Source organism: Hypomesus nipponensis, chromosome 5, assembly GCF_054491055.1.
Source record: "Hypomesus nipponensis isolate SF chromosome 5, ASM5449105v1, whole genome shotgun sequence".
Classification (NCBI taxonomy): Eukaryota; Metazoa; Chordata; class Actinopteri; order Osmeriformes; family Osmeridae; genus Hypomesus; species Hypomesus nipponensis.
Window position 1 is genome coordinate 11,078,747 of NC_140365.1, and position 21,205 is coordinate 11,099,951.

The 21,205-nt window shown below is 42.1% G+C and overlaps 1 protein-coding gene across 1 annotated transcript in view; it reads right to left on the reverse strand.

Annotated features, from left to right (window-relative positions):
• The window catches only part of tmem132e (transmembrane protein 132E), a 77,649-nt gene that overhangs the window by 55,702 nt on the left and 742 nt on the right, over positions 1 to 21,205 (reverse strand). Inside the window, exon 2 of the mRNA XM_084698776.1 lies at positions 13,173 to 14,121. Within this exon, the coding sequence (XP_084554902.1) occupies positions 13,173 to 14,121 (949 nt within the window). The remainder of the gene's footprint in view (positions 1 to 13,172; positions 14,122 to 21,205) is intronic.

Genomic DNA, 21,205 nt, shown 5'->3' on the forward strand with positions numbered 1-21,205 from the left:
TCTGAGACATTACTTTGGCTTAGTGCCTCTGTGCAACACAGAGCCTCAAGCGAGAGGTAGATAGAGGTAGGTAGGGGTGGGGGAAAAAACAACTTAAATCCAAACTGTAAATCAGTGGGAGATGCCAAGTCCCTCAGTGCTAGAGAGACACGTGGCCAGGGCTAGGCCTGTAGCTGCAGGGAGGCTGGCTTCACTCTGCAGCCCCTTCTGATCCAACATCCGTTTGCCACCCTGACTCCTATGAGACTGCCTCCCAAAACAGAGCGGGCACGAGGGGGGCACTCTCTCATCTCTTTCCCCCCTGCCACTCTGAACCCTGCTGAGTTGCGTGTGCTTCTCTGTAGTCAATGCCTGTCATAGGCGTGCAAGTGAGCCGCTTTCTGGAATTTGTGTTTTATGTTTACATCCTGTCTTGTGTGTTGCAAGCGAGTCTGCTGCTGCTTATATACACTGGATATCTGTGTGTGTGGGTATTGTCGTCATACATTCGTGGTATGTGGGCTGTTGCGTCAGCAAACCGCAGTCAACCCCCCCTGCAGTACAGAGCATGCCTGTCTCCTTCAGAGACTTACTTAGGCAAGTGCTCATGTAAATGGGCCTCCTTATCTCAGCACCCCAGGCATGGCCCCCCGGGAAGTATGCGGAGCGGTGGGCAGAGACCAGAAGAGCATTGACTGAGCAGAGGAACCCAGTCGGACTGCAGGACAGTGTGTCAAAGTCAAGGTAATTACTGTAATGTGCTCCATTTACCTCACCACCTTCCTGCCTGCCCCCCCCCCCTTCCCACCCCCACTCTCACACACACTCCCTCTCGGTCCTCATTTACAGTTCTTATTTCAACACCTCACTGTCTCTAACTGCCTCTCCACCTGCAGGGGGTCCAAATCAATGTGCAAAACACTCCCCCGAAGACAAAGCCCTTTTGTAAAGCCACAAAGGTAAAATAATTTTCTTTTTTTGTAGGCCTGCCAAGACAAGCGTTTCTCCTATTTTTGGGGGGGTCATGGAGGCAAAACATTTTGAAAGGGTTGAGTGCTCTGACCGTAATTTTTTTTTCATTCAGTCAATGGGCACTTTGTCAATGTCATAGTTTTATATCCTATGACACTTGATGTATTACAAGGGCTGTATTGAGGCATGAATAGGCTTTGTGCACAATATGGACCGCTGATTCAATGTCAGCATTTTCACACCGGCCAAGGACAGGGACAGACCAGTGACCCAAAAGCACTTGGTCTATCAACTGCCAAATCAACATGAGGCAGGTGGAGTTGAGCCAATACGGCTGTTGGGAAATATTTGATCAATTATGACCCCTCCACCTCCCCTCCCACCCCCTATATGAAGTGAAAAAACAAATTAATATATTATAATCATTAGGTTTAGTGCAAAAGCATCCCCCTGCACCATCTGTTATTGCTACCCACTAACACAATGATACCCTTTACCATATTTTTTCATCTTTGATGAGCTTACTTTCTCCATTGCCCACAGCCCTTCCAGTGTGTTTGTGTGTATTTTTTGTAAAAAAAAAAAAATGTATTTGTTTCCTTTCATGCTTGTTTGTGCATGATTGTGAGTAAACTGCTAAAGTGCTAATCAGCCAGGCATGGAGCAGAACTGTTCCACTCTTCAGCAGCACAGAATATTACGAGTAGCCTAGCAGTCTTTAGACCGGGGTTAGTTTACTTCTGCCTATATAATTTAACGTCAATGTTTACATCACAACGATCTGCGATGTATTCCTGGTAGTGATGGGAAGTTCGGTTCATTTTACTGATTTGGTTCTTTGAATCTCGTTCAGTAAAATGAACACATCTTTTTTCATTTGTTCATTTCAACGGGGGAGCTATACTTCCACTGCAAACACGTATGATATTCTCATGTAGGTTAGTGCATGTGCATCAGCAGATACTATTTTAAAATAAATTCCTGCATTAAAATAATATATCATGACAGTTGGTATGATTTGGTCATTTATTATCACACTAGCATTTAATTTTTGCGGCAAAGAATTACCATGCAATAAACTGTAAGTCTAAGTGTAAAGAGTAAATAACAAAACCAGTCAGCATGACTTGAGCGAATATCATTCACGTCTTATTAAAACAGCGGCCACGCAAAAGGGAATGAGGAAACTGTTTCCTCTACAAAAAATGCGGGTCACGTGAAAAAATGATCCAAAGACTCGTAGAAAGACCGAGTCGGGAAATTAACTAATCGTTTGTTTCCTCTAGCTACCAGTACAGAGCCTATGCAAGTCACGTGAACAATGATCGAAAGACTCATACCCAAAGACCGAGTGAGGAAATGAACAAATCATTTCTGTTTACTTGGACGAGCCTATGCAACAGTCCCGATGCGCGGCCACGAGAAAATGAACAAATCATTCTTTGAGAGGACTCGTTACTCCCGAGGTCCTTGTAAGGATTTGTTCAAAATGAACGAATTGTTCACGAAAGAGAAATCACTATTTCCCGGGGGGTATTCCAGGTAGCAGGTTTAGTAAAAACTTTGAGTTGTTTAACCTTGAAAAGAGGCTTACTTCAAGGATTCCGTTCCAGAAAGAGAGGTAACAAAACCTTTTGGTAAGTTTCCATGGTAACTTACTACGTGAAACTAACCTGCTAGCAGGTTTTCCATGCCAAACTCTGCATTTCTACCTATCCCCTCCCACTTACTAATTCTGCTAGCGTTAACACTTGGCAAACATGGGATATCCTTTGCTGGTTCAGCCGAGCGATCTCGAACAAAATTTAATTCGCTTAGTTATACGGCGGGGAGACGATAGTAGGCAGGGGCGGATTAAGGTGGTCAGGGGCCCCTAGGCCCCCCCACACCCCTCTTAAATATTGTGCTTTACTAGAAATGGTCCACATGCAAATAAGGTGAACTGACCCACACATTGAGAAAGCCAACTCTACAGTGTTTTCTTTACATTCATACAGTGCTAGAGTGAGTTCTTTTTGCAAAACGGAAGCTAGCTAGCTTTAGCAAAGAACGTATAAATTCAATATACGTATATAAGAGATGTAAGTGGAAAGAATACAAGATATAACCCTTTGCCTCCACAGCCTCAAAACAATAACTATGAACGGAATGTACAGTTGAAACCAGAAGTTTACATACACTGTACAAAAAGACACAGTACACTTTTTTTCTCACTGTCTGAAGTGAAATCAGACTAAACCTCTCCTGTTTCAAGTCCATTAGGATTACCCAAATTATTTAACGTGCTAAAAGTCACAATAATGAGAAAGATCTTCAATGTCAAAAGTTACCATACACCAAAAGTACTATGTCTTGAAACAACGTGGGCAAGCCCAGATGATGATGTCATGGCTTTTGAAGCTCTTGATAGTTTAACTGACAACATGTGAGTTAATTGAAGGCACACCTGGGGATGTATTTTAAGGCCACACCTCAAACACTCTGCCTTCTTGTTTGAAATCATGGGAAAGTCAAAAGAAATCAGCCAAGAAATCAGGGAGAGAATCGTGGAGCTCCACAAGTCTGGTTCATCCTTGGGTGCAATTTCCAGATGCTTGAAGGTGCCACGTTTAATTCGACGCAAGTATAAACATGGGAATTTCCAGCCATCACACCGCTCAGGGAGGAGACGGGCTCTGTGTCCCAGAGATGAACGTGTTTTGGTCCGACATGTGCAAATCCACCCCTGAACAAAAGCTAAAGACCTTGTGAAGATGATGGCTGAAGCTGGTAAGAAATTGTCATTATCCACAGTAAAACGAGTACTGCACTGACATGGGCTGAAAGGCTACTCAGCAAGAAGGAAGCCATTACTCCTGAAGAAACATATAAAAAGCCAGATTACAGTTTGCAAAAGACACCAAGACAAAAACCTTAACTTCTGGAGACATGTCCTGTGGTCTGATGAAACTAAAGTGGAGCTGTTTGGCCATAATGACTACTGTTACATTTGGAGGAAAAAGGGGGAAGCTTGTAGACCTGAAAACACCATCCCAACTGTGAGGCATGGAGGTTGCAGCATCATGTTGTGGGGCTGTTTTGCTGCAGCAGGAACTAGAGCTCTTCATAAAATAGACGGCATCATGAAGAAAGAACATTAACTGGAAATATTAAGGCAACATCTCAGGACATCAGCCACGAAGCTAAAACTTGGGCGCAAATGGGTCTTCCAAATGGACAATGACCCTAAGCATACTGCCAAAATAGTTAAAAAGTGGTTTGAGGACGACAGCCAATGTCTTGGAGTGGCCATCACAAAGCCCTGACTTGAATCCCATCAAAGATTTGTGGGCAGATCTGAAAAGGCGTGTGCGAGCGAGGCGGCCAACAAACCTGACTCAGTTACACCAGTTTTGTCAGGAGGAATGGGCCAGAATTCCAGAAGAGTACTGTAAGAAGCTTGTGGAAGGATACCCAAAACGCTTGACCCAAGTCATGCAGTTCAAAGGCAATGCTACTAAATACTAAGGAACTGTATGTAAACTTTTGACCTTGAAGAAAGTAATACAAAATTCTCTCATTATTGTGACATTTAGCAAGTTAAATAATTTGTATAATCCTAACGGACCTGAAACAGTAGAGGTTTAGTCTGATTTAACTTCAGACAGTGAGGAAAAAAAGCGTAATGTGTCTTTTTGTACAGTGTATGTAAACTTCTGGTTTCAACTGTAACTATGAACAGCAAAGCAACAGAATACCCTGCATTCACAGTTCAACTGCAAGCTGGTAATCGCTTTTAGCTTTATTAACCAAAAGGTAGGCTACAGCATCTGGATCAGTGCAGAACACCATGTTTTACTGAGGCAAAATCACAACATCAGTGGTGGAAGAATTATTCAGATCCTTAAAAGTACTAATACCACACACGAGTACCAATACCACTAATTCTCCCAAATTCACTGAAATATTACCGATGGCCGATGCTAGCTGGCAGTCCTCCTACTGTGGATCTTGTTTTCGACTGGATGAAGATTCAGCAGCCTTGAAGTATCCATTCAATTTTGGGATTTGTTTCAGGATATCTTGGTCACGTTGTTCTTTTAACCTTTGTATTTTGCGTTTTTGTGCTCCACTCTAATACTTTCTTTCGGTCATTCTGCCACTATACCAACTGGCAATAGCTGTGAGTAATGAATATGATTGACATGATTTGACCAGCACCAGCTGATTGGACAGATGTGACCCAAGTCACATCTACCCAATCACTTGCTTATTAAAAAAGAAAATGTTTCTGATGGGCCAATTAGGGTCTTTATTTTGTTCCCGCTGAAGTACATTTAAAATATTAAAAAACAATCCGGCCAATCAGGGGCCCCCTACACACGTGGGGCCCCAAGGCTGCAGCCTTGGAAAGCCTGTGCATTATTTTGTGCCTGATAGCAAGACAGCAATTTGATGTGATTTAATTCCCTGATGAATACCTAAGTTAACGTTACTGTTTCCCGTCACAATCTGTAATTTATTTTAGCAACATTCTAAGCCCTTGGTCCTTCATTGCTAGTGTTACACTCAGAAGTCAGAACTGACCAAATGATTTTTCGCACTGAAATAAAGACAAATAATTTAAATTGCATTTGGTCTTCTTCATTGCCTACAAATAGAAATCTAATGAGTATTTTTATTGGCTATTGTTCCTACAAGTTACATGATTCACTATGTACCGTCCTGTTTCAGCAAATCTATTTCAAGATTGTAGGGGGTCAATATTGGCCAAACAACCGAAACTAATTCCCCTATGGTTTGAAGGAATATGGGAAACTGAACAGTGTATTAACATTAACCAAATAATGCCAATGCCAATACCAATGGAATTAAAGTTATTTGACTATGGGTTAAATCAGAGCAAGAATGGTCAAATTAAGGCTAAATAATATAGTCATTTAATCATATTGCAAATGAATGAAATTAATGAAGGTTAACTCTTACCTACTCTACCATGATTATTGTAAACCAGAGATAGAAAGCAAGAGTTGAGGAAGAAGGAGTAGGACAAGCCAGAGCTGCGGAGAAGGTCTCAGGAGATCAAGATTCCACAGAACAATGCTTCACAATTCCTTTTATACCCAAGAACAACTACAATCACAGCACGATCTTGACCCTTACTTATCAACATGACTAGCAATGCTACAGTAAGTTACACAATGATGTGTAAGAGCCATCAAGTTGAGACTCCATCCAGTAACTCCATATTTTTATAGTTATTTTAGTATGTTTTTATATGTAATATAACATTGAACATGCTATTTCATTAAGTCCACCACTTTTTCTCCTGTAATATTAACGGACAGTGGGGTTAAATGTTAAATGTATGGCTATTGCAAATATATGGATTGACTCGGCAGAAATTGTCTCCCACGCCAATTGTATAGGCTACGCTGCTACAGCCGTGTTGCTTTTTTCCGGAATATGTGCTCAGATTGACCATAAACACTAAATAAAACTTATATCTAAAGTGTGGTGAAGTGGGACAACGTTTTTTGCCATCGGGTGCCATGGTGAATCCTAGTATTGGAGCTTCATAGATGTTGGCTTTTGGTAGTTTTGATGCACGCTAAACTCAGTTGCCGTACTCCGAGGCCCCGTCCACACTAGCCCAGGTAAATACAAATATGCGTATTCAAATTGAAAACGATCTCTGTCCACACTTGCGTTTTCATATCGTTTTCAAAATGTTTGCCGTCCACACTACACGGGTGTACGCTGCAGTGTGAACGCACTGTAACAGTGCGTGTCCACAGCAGCGACGCGATGCGAGCGACAACACGTTTTCCATTCATTTTCTATGGAGCCAGGCGAATCGCTTGCGTGGTGCATTGTGGGAAGCGACGTGACGGAGTTGAGATTTTCTCAACTTTATGCAAATGAGGAGCGATTTTCGCTAGCGATGGCCTATCGGAGTGTTTTCTTGTTTCTCGTAACGTAGCAACCATGGTGAACATTTCTAGCTTTCTAGGTTTCAAGGTGGAGGAGAAGCTAATCGTTTGTGTGGCTGCTTACCCAGTCCTGTACAATACAAAGCTGTATTCGTACATAGATGTTAATAATAAAAAAACGATGCATGGCGCAAGGATGCCGATGTTGGGTTAGGGTTAGCTAACTAGGGGAGCGTATTCAAAAAGCTCAGTTTTCATTGTCCAAATACGCCTTTTTAGTGTGGACGGGAGGTGCAAACGCAGACATGTATGCGTTTCGAAATTCACGCGGTGTAGTGTAGACGGGGCCCGAGTTGAATTAACTAATTCATATCAGCTGTTATAATACGGGTGGATGAAATCAAGCATTCTGATTGGTTGAGAGTGTCACGGGGTGTGCTTTATTGAGCCATAAAGTATTGTACGCCTGAAATGCGCCGTCACAACCTCTTAAAGTTTTGCATGTCTGCGCCAAACATTTCAGCCATCACTGTTTCCTTGAGCCAATACAAAGTTGGCCTTGCTGACCATCTGAAATTAAATTCTGGATCAGTACTCCTTAGTTCAGCTACAAACCTCGGACAAGTAAGTCAACTAAAGGCCAATTTATACTTCTGCGTTTCTACGGACACGCACACAGGGAACGCCCTCTCAGACGAGAAACGCCATCTCCGTGCCCTCTCCGAGCCCCTCGGAGACATCTACATGCACCTCCTAATTTTCCTGACTATCCGTCCGTCGGTCCGTCATTTTACGGATACCCCTGTGATGGGTTCGTATAAAGAACCGCTTGCGTCAGGGGCGGGGTTGCCGTGACCAACAAGAGAACAGAATCCTTTGACCGCCATTGTTGTAAGTTTTTACAATTCATATTTCAGCTAAACAGTACATCAATCAGCATCTGAATTAAAATGTGACGAGAAATTGGCAGTGCAGTTGCTGAAAATGTGCTTATTTTATTCATGAAACGGCTAATTTGTACCGACAGCCCTCGGAGAGCTTGACGTGCACCTCCTGAATTTTCTAACTAGCTACGGAGACCCCTTGGGTGTGATTGGTCAATATTAAGTACCGCTTGCGTCAGGGGTGGGGGCGGGGTTGCCGTGATAGCAGGACGAACAGAATCCTTTGACCGCCATTGCTTGTAAAGTTTTTACAATTCATATTTCAGCTAAACGGTACATGTAAATCAGCATCTGAATTAAAATGTGACGAGAAATGGGCAGTGTAGTTGCTGAAGATGTGCGTATTTTATTGATGAAACGGCTAATTTGTACATTTGCTCCGACTTTTAGGTAACCTAGGTAAATAAACACTCAACAACGTCTAAACAAAAAAACGCTCGCGCGATATCTGCCTTTCCCCACATTGAAATGACTGAGTGTGCACCTCTGCAAACCAGGGTTATCAGATGAGAATGGGCAAATTTGAGGCATCTTGCAGCAACGGGTCTACGAGCCATTGCAATACATCCACTGTAAACATTAGGGCATGGTGCCACCTCTTTCCTCCTCATTAGCATTTCAAGCTACAGACACAGAAACAATGCGTTCTGAGGAAAGCCCATTGTGGGACTACTCGTAGGGGCTATAATTCTGCACCAAGGTTGAATTTCGGGGAAGAGACTTCAGATACAGTATTAGGGGACCACTAAGGCCTATATAAAAGCATCCAAAAACAGCATTTCATGTGACCTTTAATGGCAGGTGAATTCTGCATGTGGAACTGTGGAATTTAATGTCATCTCATGTATTCCCAGGTACCAGTAAAGGAGTTGTACAAACTGCATCTCATTTCACTATACCCACTTTCTGGAATTTGGAGAAGACTTCTGGTAAACTCACAGTACACTGATAATCCCACTGTTAGACAATGAACTCAAATCACCTCACATTGCTGACCGAAGGAGGAGTCAATTTAAAGTGTTCTGGTATGTGTAATTACCTTGTTGGTTTGATTCAAGAATAGGAGAAACATTCAGATTTTAATGTTTTAATACATTAGGTTTGAAGACCCGCCACATACAAGCAGCATGTGCAATGTACAACATTAATGACATTCTGTAAACTGACAATTCTAGATATAGTTTCAATAGGTAACTGGGGTTAGATACATTTTCCCAGAACCTCATGCTTCACCTGTAGCTGTACAGACTTAGCATGTGGCTTTTACGCATCATTACAATCGAAAGAAAAATAACAACTTCCCAGTTCCTCTTTGAAATTGTATCAGGTAGTGCAAATGCTCCTGCGGGGCATGACTGTTTACATTATTACTGAAAAAGACAGCTTTCTGAAGTTTCTCTGAAAAGTGTGGTGTAAAAAAAAAAAAAAGAAAAGAGAGAAAGACAGAAAAAGATAGAAAGAAAAAAGCCTGACCAATTTAGGTCTATGACAAGATGAGAGAGGGGAATACAGTTTAAGGGATGGAGCCCGGGGAGGAAAACACAGCTCTTATCTAAGCCTTGCTTAAACTTCTCCAGAGCTGGGGGTAACCAGAAATAGAGGGATACACAAAGGTAGGAGGAGGGACGGCCGAGTAAAGGGAGGAAGGTGGGGCTCCTTTGTGGAGATCTAATAGAAGAGATCTAATAAAGAAAGACAGAAATTGACGTTGACTGAGTAATACTGTACGACTAATTTCGGTAATGCTAAACCCCTCCGAGGGATAGACGTCTGCCTTTTCCGAGCAGACAGGCCCAGATAAGTGGATCGTGGTGTTCGTCTCCATGCTGGAGTTACACATGATCTCATCCTTCGTGGAGTTACAGTGGTTTTGCTCTGTTGAAGATTACTTGAAAATCAAGAATAACCATCACCTTTTCTGAACATGAATATTTGTGAGACCCACAACCCACGTGTGGTTGCACGCCCACACGGTCAATCTAAAATCATGTAATCTTATTCTCTCAATTACCAGAGCATGACAATAACCTATATGGTGATTACCCCATTAAGGTAGAAATTGAAAGAGCAAGGTTAAAGTAAAAATAAAAAGGTCAGTTAAGTACAAATGTGACCTTGGCTCCATCACCACATTCATTTGGCTGAATGAAGCTCTGTGATTGGAAGGAAGTCCTTCTGACCCTACAATGTCCATGAGCTGTCAACGTTTAACTTACGTTCACCCATCTCCCATACTTGCCAATGGCTATGCAAATTATTCAAAGTGACTGGGTCCCATACTTGCCACTGGCACATGCAGATTCTTCAAAGTGACCTAAATAAAATCTGAATCATCTGTATCCTATTGCGACACTCTAAATAATTCTTCAAAAGAAGCTAAAAGCTCTAAATCCTGGAGTGCCGTTTTAAGACAAAAACTTACCTCAGGGCTAAAAGCCTGGTTTGGGTTTGACCTGCATAAAGAGCTGCAGTACACACTGATGTTCCTATAATATAAACCCAAGTTCAAAGATGTGGCTATTCTATTTAACATCTGCCACATACATCTCGCTTATAAGGTTTATGTCTTCAAGGCCCCAAGGAATTGGATCTGTGCTTCCACTGTGCAACGGCAAATAGCTTTCTTGACAATGCTTTTCCTGGCTGTAAATAACTCATTCATCTTGTGCTTGAAAGAGATAGAGACAGCCCCATCACTTCACGTATTTTCTAACAATGCTACCTGCAAAGGTGGGATCACATCGTGAGAAACTCAGTCGGCGAGCCAGGTCAATAGAACTGTTTTCTAGAAAAGGGAAGATGCAAGGGGTGTGACAAGGCTGTCCACTTTGACCACTGTCTTTCTCTGTGTTGTCCAATACTGCCCCATGGGTGGACAGCTTCTCGTGAGTCACTTGATCTGATTGTGCTCAGTCAGGGGTAAGTCATAAGGATGTTTCTTGTCCGAGACACTGAGGCTGACACGGGGCGTATGTGAGGTGGACAGCAAGAAAGAGAGGCTGGGATCAGGAAGTTGCCATGTTACTAGAAAGTGCCTTAACCACATTTTTCTTTTGAGTCATATTTCTTTAGCTAACTCTTCACCTCCAACTCAGAAAGTCTCTGAATTGTTAGTAGGGGTGATACATATATAGGAATAGGGTTCAAATGATTGATTGTAGTAACTCCAATATGCCGTATATTTAAAACCTTATAAATGTGACACTTCCGCAGAAGTATATTCCGTATATATGAGTCATTAGACATATCTCCCTTGTACGATGACAAGCATCACAGACAAGATGGATTAAAACTGCAGTGTGGAGCTTCACATTACCATGGCAACAGAACATGAAACTCCAATCTGCAAAAAAAGAAAAACATATACACAAGTGTTTGCTACAACAGCACAAGGAAAACAAAGAGAATTTCCAGAAGTTTCCACAACTCCCTCCCTTCCACTCTCTTATATGAGATACTCTGCAGTGACAGACGAGACCTTCAAAGGCAAGAGAAATAAAAAGGAGATGGAAGAAGACAACTGGAGGAGGGGAGGTGCCTGTGTCGCTTGGGGTTTGATTCATATTTAAAAGACTTTCTTTATTACATCTTTAATCATCTTCTCTATATGGGGGGACACCTCAACAGTTGGTTCCTAGTGAGGTTCATTTCATCCCATTGCTGACAACTGGCCGAAAGCCCTCAGATTTCCTCCTTCACCCTCAATTTTCTTTTTAACCTGCACTTCCTGCTGTCTTCAAGAGACCAGCAACTGTGATGGGCCACAGCGGTGGACACTGGACTAGATTTGAAATCACAGATACTGTATCCTAGGCTAGGTAACAATTAACACACTATGTTCCTGAAGTAAGTATTTCTGGAAGCCATCTTCAAATTAACGGTTGTCATTTAATTAATTCTGACTGAAATTGTTCCGTAACAGCAATTTCTAATGAGTTTAAGCCGGTACCACTGAGAACTGGGTGATTTGACAGTGCTGGTTAGAGAAAGACTGAACAGGGAGAAAGTGAGATTGGCCATTAGATTTCTGAGAGATTGTCTCCCTAGGTGAAGACATTGCTTGGATGGTGTGAAAACTATTGTATGGGATAGTTATGCTCCTTTTCATCAACTTTATTAAAAATGGGCAGGTCCCAAGCCACATATAAGTTTACTGCGGCCTTGACCATGTGATTTGTTTTGCAACAATCATAAAAAATTTATTATCCATTCCTAACACTCCTAACAGTACTTTACTACCACACACATGAGCAAACGGACAAACACAGACACACATCCATACAGTTTGTACACACTTTTGCCCTCCATCATGAGGCTGCAGTCTTTTACGTTGAACTGAGAGATAACACTAATGAACTATCCTTGCCTCCATAAATCGTAGCAGTGTCTTTCCAGTTGGGGCTTAATGAGTTATTGGAGCCTAATTAATTCACAGTGAATCCTTAAATTGAAGTCTGAGACTTTCCATTATGATTTAGGAGGTGCCGTGTTTACGAACCGTTTCACCGTCATGCCTCGGAAACCAGTGGATATCAGCACCTCCTCCCTCTCTTTTTATTATCTCCGGGATGGCAGGAAAAATGCCTTGTCTAAATTTAAAGAATAATTTGCCGTTCTGGGGATCTCAAACCCTTCCCATTAAGTTGACAAAAGCAGAATACAAGTGAGAAATTAAGAGGCTAGGGAAGACATGTAGTCTTCTATCCTCTAAGCTCTAATTCGACAAAAAGTGGGTCAGCTTGTAAAGAATTTAATTTGAACAGATGTCAATTAATACCCATTATGCCGGTTCTGTCGAGAGACTTAGTTCTAGTCTCATCTCCTCAAAGGCCTAGTTTAAATGAGATTTGAAAAGATTGACATGATGTAGTTCCTCATTTCATCTGGACTATGCAGGAATCAATACAGCTAGGACATCAAATAAGGCCCCCACAGTGTTATGCATAAATTGCAAGGTTTTCTTGGAATATGTGTTTGTGGTATATGTGTTCGTAAAAGATGGTCGTATACTGTGTTTTATACAGAACACAACAAAAACAGACTTCCCAGTCACCCATGGTGCAGCATTACTGTTTCTCTTCACGATTCATTGCTCTAAGCTCCCATGCTCATGTAAGAAAAACATTTATTGTTTAATACGTTAAGATGTAACTTCCACTCAACTTCCCCTCCTCTCCACATACCTATGGCATAATTACACATTTCCAGTGTATGAACAGAAACAAACGAGGAGGATGAAATATGTGAAGATCAGACGTTTACAAACTCAACCGTATGTACCTCATGTGTCAATGATGCGCAATTAAGGCTTACATAAGAGAGACGTATGGCACATGGAAATGCTAGGTGGAAGAAGCCGACTTACTTGAGGGTGAACAGCTCCACGGTGGAGTTGGGCACCAGAAAGAGGAGGATGCTGAGTGTCTCCCCAGGTTTGAGGGGTTTCTCTGGCAGCCTGAGGAACATGTTCTTGTCCAGCTGCTTGTCCACCACTTGCTGCTCCTGGTTCGACTGGTACAGGCTGATGCTCCCGATGCGGAGGAGAGGATGCTGGGTGAGGGGCTCAGCCCTTGAGCCACCCCGCCGCCCGGAGCTCTCCCCGCACTCCCCCGTTCCATCCGGTTCGTGGAGGGTGTAGTACAGCTCCGCCTGCAGGGTCTCGCTAGTAAGGGTATCCAGCCCGTCACTCGATCCTTTTCTCCGGCCCAGGGGCGCCACATTGGTGTTGAACCAGGTGGGGGGAAGCTCCAGCTGGGCTAGACACTGGGCCAGGTTCGACTTCAGCCGGCAGGAGGTTTTAATCTCCCGGACATCCCTGAAGGCATGGAGTCTAACGCAAGGCAGCTTGTCTTGAACCTTGAAGTCGTCCCAGTCACGTCCGGCAATGTAGAACAGCACCTGGACAGTGGGGTTGCTGGAAAACACCCGGGACTGGACGATGAACGCCCGTACCTTCCAGTTGACCGTCAGCCGCCCGGGAATGTCCAGAGAACTGGCTGGCTGGAGGAGCTCCTTGGACAGGGTCTGGTCCTGAGTAAAAGGCCCGAATGTGATGTTGACTGCCGGAAGCTCCTTGGTTTGGAAAACTACAAAACTCTCAGAGCGCTGCAGGGGGTGTCCGACACCAGGGCCGCCACCACTGCTGCCACCGGGCTGCCCCAAAGACTTGGCCTCGCGAAGAAAGAAGGCCAGCTGGGCGTTGGAAAGCTTGAAGTTGGCAGGCAGGTAGACGTCTGGTGGGGTGGGAGAGGCTGTGACTACCGGAACACTTAGCAGGGCATCGGAGATGGTCGGTGAAAGTTTACCTGCAAATACTGCAAAGAAGAGAGAGAAGATGAAAGAGAAGAGTTAAAAAAATGCCTCAGAGACAGTCTCTTAATGCTGTTGCTTCATGAACCGGAAATAGTCAGACAGAGTGAGTTTGAATATGTGTAAGGACAGGCAGAAAGAGAGACAGAGCGAGACAGGGAAAGCGACATATGGAGCGAGGTCACAAAGGTTGCCTATGTTCACTCAGCAAGGGAAGGGTGTGAGCTGAAAAGGTCAATACACACTAATCATCCGATAATGGGGCAATATATGTCAAGTGACTTGCAAGAAGGTTGTCCAATGAATTGTGTAGTACACGTTATCAGGATGGCTAGCCACGAATCTTTATCATGCAAGCACACAAAATGAAAATGATCGATTGTTACACAAGTTTGATACCACACCAATTATCTTACTAGGAATGACCAGCAAGGCTAATGAATGGTATACACACAGACATTCTGATTGAGCCCCCAAAAAAGTGAGTATCTAAAATTTGATTGGATAGGCACATTATTATTCCAGACATCTTGGGAACAGGAACTCTGTCCCTCCCCAAAAAATATATGTAAGAACAAGCTCTGTGAAACATAATAAATTTAACTAAACACCCCCAAAGCATTACATACAATATGTTCAGCATAGGGCACAGTCAAACAAAAAACAGCATTGGTGTTACATACTTATCAAAATTACCAAAAACTGAGCACAAAAGTGCCTTTGTGTTCCCACACAGCATAAATCCAACGTTAAAACTCCCATATTCCAAACGGCTTCACATTGATCATATCCTTTTAAAAACTTCACACACAAAAAAAGATATAGCCTATCTATTCCAGTAAGAAGTCACAAGATGACAGCCTGTTTAGTTTACAAATCCTAATGCAAAAAAGAGAAAACAAAATCCCCAGTATGAGCTGTAGAAAAAAGGAATCTCTAGAAGTTTACTTGCTCAAACTGTAGGGCACATGGCAACAAGCAATCCACTTTAACTGCTGATGTTAAACTCCTTCTGGTGCAGATACTGGTCCAGAGTGCAGACCCAACAGTGGCTCTTTCAATCCACTCAGTGGCTGGCTAGCTCAACTCCTCAGCAGTCAGTGGTAGACACCGATCTTCCTGGCTTGTCGAGTGGTATGGCTCTGTTGTAGGATAGACAAAGCCCTGACACCGCCCCGTCTTGCAAAACCTAGTCTGAACGCCTCAGTCTATAATCACCGCTTTATCACTCAGTGAGAACTCAGGCCCACAACATAACTCAAAGTACTCTCCTAACACCACACACACTCTCTGAACAAAATAACACTACAGCTCGATTCATCCTCTCCCTCTGGACGTGTTGAGACAGACTCTCTGTGTGTGTGTGTGTGTGTGTGTGTGCATGCGTGAGACGGAGCCAGTCAGTGGGGGTGTGTGTGTGTGAGTGAATGTGCGATGGGGGGTGGGTGTAAGGTTGGGGGAGGGATGTGTTACTTGAATGCCTTCAGGCAAGTGAGTGAGAAAGTGAGCGGGAGAGAGAGAGAAAGAGCGAAGAGGAGGAGGGGGGGGGGGGTTAGGTAAAGATCATTGACGAATTAGCCCTCCCTCTCTCCTCCTCCTCCTGCTCTTCTCTTAGTTCGGCCACAGGCCCTTGAGAAATCCATGAGAATAGGGGCCCATGGGGGAGGGGAGCGGGTGTATTGTGATCTGTCTCTCCCCTCCCGTCACAATTTGCACATTTTTCTCGACAAAAAACCAGTGGAGGAGAAACCATTGGATGGGTGTGTGAAGGGGTTCCTACAATGAACACCACTCAGCAAGAGGATGGCTAGATTCAGTGGATCCTTGTGGCATTCCACAGCACCATTAAGCAAATTTTCCCATTGAAGGAAGACCAGCTTGAAATTATGGCTTTATAAAGAGCTGTAATGCACACATCCGGTTGACCTCATATAGATTGCACAACCGACAATGCACCAATGCTCGAGGCATGCTTGTCTGACTGGAGGCTTAATATATGGCCCCTGAAGCATCGGGGTGCTCTGTTTGCTGCTCTCTTTACTGTTCACTAACACAGTGTGTGAGTGGGTGTGCGAGTGTGTGTGAGTGTGTGTGATGGTGTCGGTTGAGGAGGGGAGCAGATGGGGTTGCCAGTGTGAAACTCTATAGCCTCCATCTTTCTTCCATTGGCCTTCCTATTAAAACCTCAGGGCTAAATTGAGTGAGTTCCTCCTCAGTTGTGCCTTGTAACATGATACACATCTGATGTGTGTGTGTGTGTGTCTACTGTATAAGCATCTCCTCAGGGCTCTTTCCATCTATCAGAGCGTTCTTCTCTGATGGGGATTAATGAAAAATTCGGATCACCTTTTAGATACTGAAAATAAATAAGGAAAAATAACATATCATTGTACAAACTACAGAGAGCATATAATTTTTAACACTGAAAGTCATTTAATTCCATTAGTGTTAACAGACATAATTCCATAGTGCTAAGTAACACATTTAGTTTCTTGATGTAGCCATTAGAAAGGACATACACTCAGATATAAAACAGCCTGCCAAAGTCAGGGAAAATATAGACACTAGGAGTTATGATCCAAGCAGCCGCTAGGTTAAAATATGCAGAGAAATGGGTTGGAGGGCAAGTCAGGGAAGTGAGTAAATGCCGCTTCAAGGACAGGTGGAAATTGTTAGTCAAGCATGAGCCGATGGCAGCCTCTTCACCGCACCACTAAATGTCTCAGTCCTCTGTGTATTCTTATCGATTCTATGTCTAAGAGCATTTCCCATTTTAACATTGCAAAAAATATCGATTTTGAAGTATTAATTTTGAAATAAGTCTGAACATTTTATTGACTTCCCTCATTCACTTAGGGAAGTGTATAACGTGTATTGAGGAAAGCCATTCTGTCCCAAACATTCTCTAAATCAAAAACACCAAAAACACTATTTGAGGCCTAGTTAAATATTTAGGACCATCAAGGAAAACGTGAAAGCACCTTCATGTTGTGAGGCCCATTACTAAATGACAATTTTCAGCTTTCCTTATTTGATTTCTGCTAAGACCAGAACAGACACAGTGGATACAGTATACAAATAAGCAATCTTCAAATACAGTTGATTATCCAATTAACACAGACTGCCACGCAAAGTGTGCTATATTAAGTGAAAAAAACGAAATGTGTTAAAGTTGAATGAAAGCACTAATGTAACTAGAGAGGGTTCAATTTCTGGGGAAATTGTAGGGTGTCCTCACTTGCAAATGGGTCCGTCCCCTTAAGTTTTTCCCTTCTAGTGATATTTTCAAGCATTTAGTCTACTCATAATTCATTAAGAACTCCCTTTGAAACAAGCAAACCCCCTATGAAACAAACTACTGTAACAACGTTGTCACCGGCAGTATTTCAGGATGGAATCGCAATTCAAACAGTACCTCTGCTAACTGAAAATATACCCCCAAAAACGTAAATACATTTGACATTAATTTAGGGGGAAATGGCTAATTCAGAAGAAGTTTGCTACGAGCAAGCTGCTGTTGCTGGGGGATTGTTTGAAAGCGCCATTGTTTGAAACTTTAGTTTGACAAAGTTTAGGCTATGGCATTGAAGACAGCGACAAACCACACACGCTTGAGTTGAAATACATAATTTAACATGACATTACTTACTGTACATACAAGTCTTGATTTGCTTAAATGTACATGTGCTGCGAGTACTCCACGGCACGATACTTGCTATGCAACAGGACATCTATGCACGTTTTATCCATGCGTTGTTGCTAACGTGTTCTGACGTGGTGGCGTAGCTAGCACTGAGTACCCTTCGTTGACTAAAGGCACTTTTTGCCACAAAAATGTTGTAACCTCCTAAACCGTGCAACGGAACATAAATCCCAATAGAAGCAACGCAATCGTGACCAAGACGAACATTTTGACACCAACGTTGTCTATGTAGTCCAAATATTGACGGATCCTTAGGGGGGCAAAAATAACAAATAATATATATGTGAGAGAACAATGGTTGTGCTCCCCAAAGGCGTGAGCCCACCCAATAAATACAAATATTAATGTAGCACTGACGGACAGACATATTTTTGCCCCTCTTCTTAAACGGCACATGCTTTTTTAAATGTTCATGGATCATTACAAACAGTAGGCAAAACATTAGCATAGCCAGTCAATTTGGGAGATATGTAATGTAGTCGTACATGGTTTAAAGACTCAACGAAGGTGTTCGTGTTTTTAAGAAGTCTGGTAGGCAGACTACAATCAAAGCAAAGCCTGTCTTTGACACAGAGATCAACAGCGAAAAAAATGTCTTTGCTGAAATGTTGAGGATGTGATGCACATTTACTTTCTGATCAGGCAGCCATTTCATACTTGAGTGTGCTGACAAAAACCCATCAGAAACAAAAGGCGCCATGGCAAGAAAGCAGAACTCTGCATGAGATGCCAAAAAAAATTACTGGGAGCCAACAAAAAAAGATTAATAATCCCACCACTGACACTAATTACTATTTGCATTCAGGCTTAAAATATGCACACAATTTTATATAAAATACAGTATTCAGGGGTACGCACTGTAGAGAATTATAATATCACAACAACGTCATCACAACAACCAGACATTATACCACAACCATCGTGTGAAAGACAATCAAGCTAAATCTAGGTCAATAATACTTAACTGCCTTTTCTCTTAGCTACCAAATATTATACCATGAGCAATATTGCCTGTGCCTGTATTCACTAGTTAACCAAGTACTAAGTAACCATATCTGAGCTACCAGGCACAGTGAACAAAAACATCTAAACTACAATAGAGCATATTACAGTGTAGCAAAATTAATTTAAGTGCAACATGAAACAATTTCCTGGGTGCAGTCCCTAAGCGGACAGTTATACAACAGGTTCTGAAATACAACATTCAGAGCATGGACACATTTGCAGGTATGACAAGAAATAACATATTGCTAAGTGCTGTTTTCTGATTAAGTGCTACTGAATAGAGGGTATATTAACATCACAATCAGGCACAGAGAGCATACTGTAGCATGGAGAAATATGACTTTCCTTACACCTGCTCTGTTTAATGGAAAGATTTATAATTACAGGTGGGAGTAAAGAACACTCCTACCAGCAGGTAAATACATGAAACCCTGATATAAGCTATTAAAGAAGGTAAAGTTGTGGTTGTTAGTTTAACTTACGGAAATGTTGGAGAGGCCAAATGCTAGTTTTCCGTCTCTGTGATACGTTTGAAAGATTTGTAGTGATTGAGTCGATTCATTGGCGTCTACTAGACGTCTGCAGCCATAATTTGGACGAATGAGCCACAAACATATTGTAATTTAAAACAATCAACTGTGGAATCAGCGTGATTTGCACTCAGTTTCTTAACTTTATTGGCTTTAGAGGTGCATGTCTACTGCCTCACCACAACTCCAAAACAAAGGAGAACACACACCCCCACACAGGCAAAATAGGATTGATTTCACTTTGAAGACTGCTTAATGAGCAAGGAAAGAGAATGCAATGGATAGACCCAGTCCACTGGGAACACTAATGAGTCCATTGACCGAAGCTTGTCTCCATAAAGTTGATGAATGATTTCACAAGCAACAAGAAATGCAAGTTTCAACTTTATGGGGAACACACACACATATCAACACACATGTATTCATCTCACATAAAAGACTGGAAAGGACGTACAAAGCAGCCATTTTTGAGCCATCCTGAGCCATTCATTCCATAGAAAGCTATGAATTTGGTGAAAAACAAATGCGGTGCAAAATAATATATATAATCTGTACCATACAGCTTATCACGTTTAAGACCAGGGGCCGTATTCAGAAAACATCTTACGGCTGAAAGTAGCTCCTAACTTGCTGAATTAGGAGAAACTTTAAAATAATGATAGTATCAATCCTAGCTCTAAGAGTATTGCACAAAGCGTTTAAGCAGCGTTTAAGGTTCTAAATCTGTGAAAAGTTAGGGGTGGTCAAGAGGACTCCCAAGTCACTAAGACCAAATCACAAACAATCCAAAAATGTCTGTAGGCAATTTGAAAAAATTCACGATAATTTAAAAAAAAACATTATAAAAAGGTATTGCCTTAATCAAAGGGTATTATGATTGTAGTAGATGTAATTGGGGATGTAAACACTTAAAGAAACAACCCAATTATACTGGACATCAAGGTTTTAATAACTATACGGTACTTGGCCACAGGGAAAATGCAGCTATGCAGCGCAGACGAACTAGATCTCAGCCATCCGTCAGTAGAACATTGCATCAAACAATAAATACCCTCTCCAAACCCCACATCGCCAATTCATATGGCTGTCTTTATACATTGCCGCTATTTGTTTACGAAATGTATGAACATGTACTTGTTTTATTTGTGACACTTAGCCTACAAGTTAAAATCTTTAACTACAGTTTTTAAATCTTTATTTAAATATGGCAACATGATACCAACATGATATCTCGATCTACAGTGTTTCTATGATGAAATCACTGACAGAGGCCCATCCCCTATCAGCCAATTACTGTTGGCATAATTAGTAAGCTTGTTGACACCATCCATAGCAACAAGGTCAAACCTGCCCTTTCTCTTATCCTCAGATTTATGCCCAATCTCTTAATAAGTTTGTCTCAGTAGCTTTGGGAATAGGTTTTAGGAGGAAACTTTTAGCTAAGAACCTTTCTGCTAAACTTAGCTTAATATTTGGCCTTTATTTGTCAGGTTAGACTATTCGAATGAAGCCTGTGTTTTGCATAAATAGTAAGACTGACTTAATTTACGGTTGCAAACCCTGGCTAAGCCTGAGGTAAGAGCTTTGTTGCTTTGCCAACGATTTGTTAGTCTATCATTATCTTAAATATCAGAATTTCTACTGGGGTCTGCTTTTCCGCAAACATTACATGAAACTAGGGATGCACAATATATCGGCAGACATATCGGTAAATGTGTTATTGTTATTGGTCCGATAAGAAAATGTGGTTGATATATCTAAAACTGTGAATTATGGATTATTTCTACCCGTTGAACTACAAATTCTTTGGTCAAATGTAAGAAATCTGATTTTTTTTAAATTACGAACCGT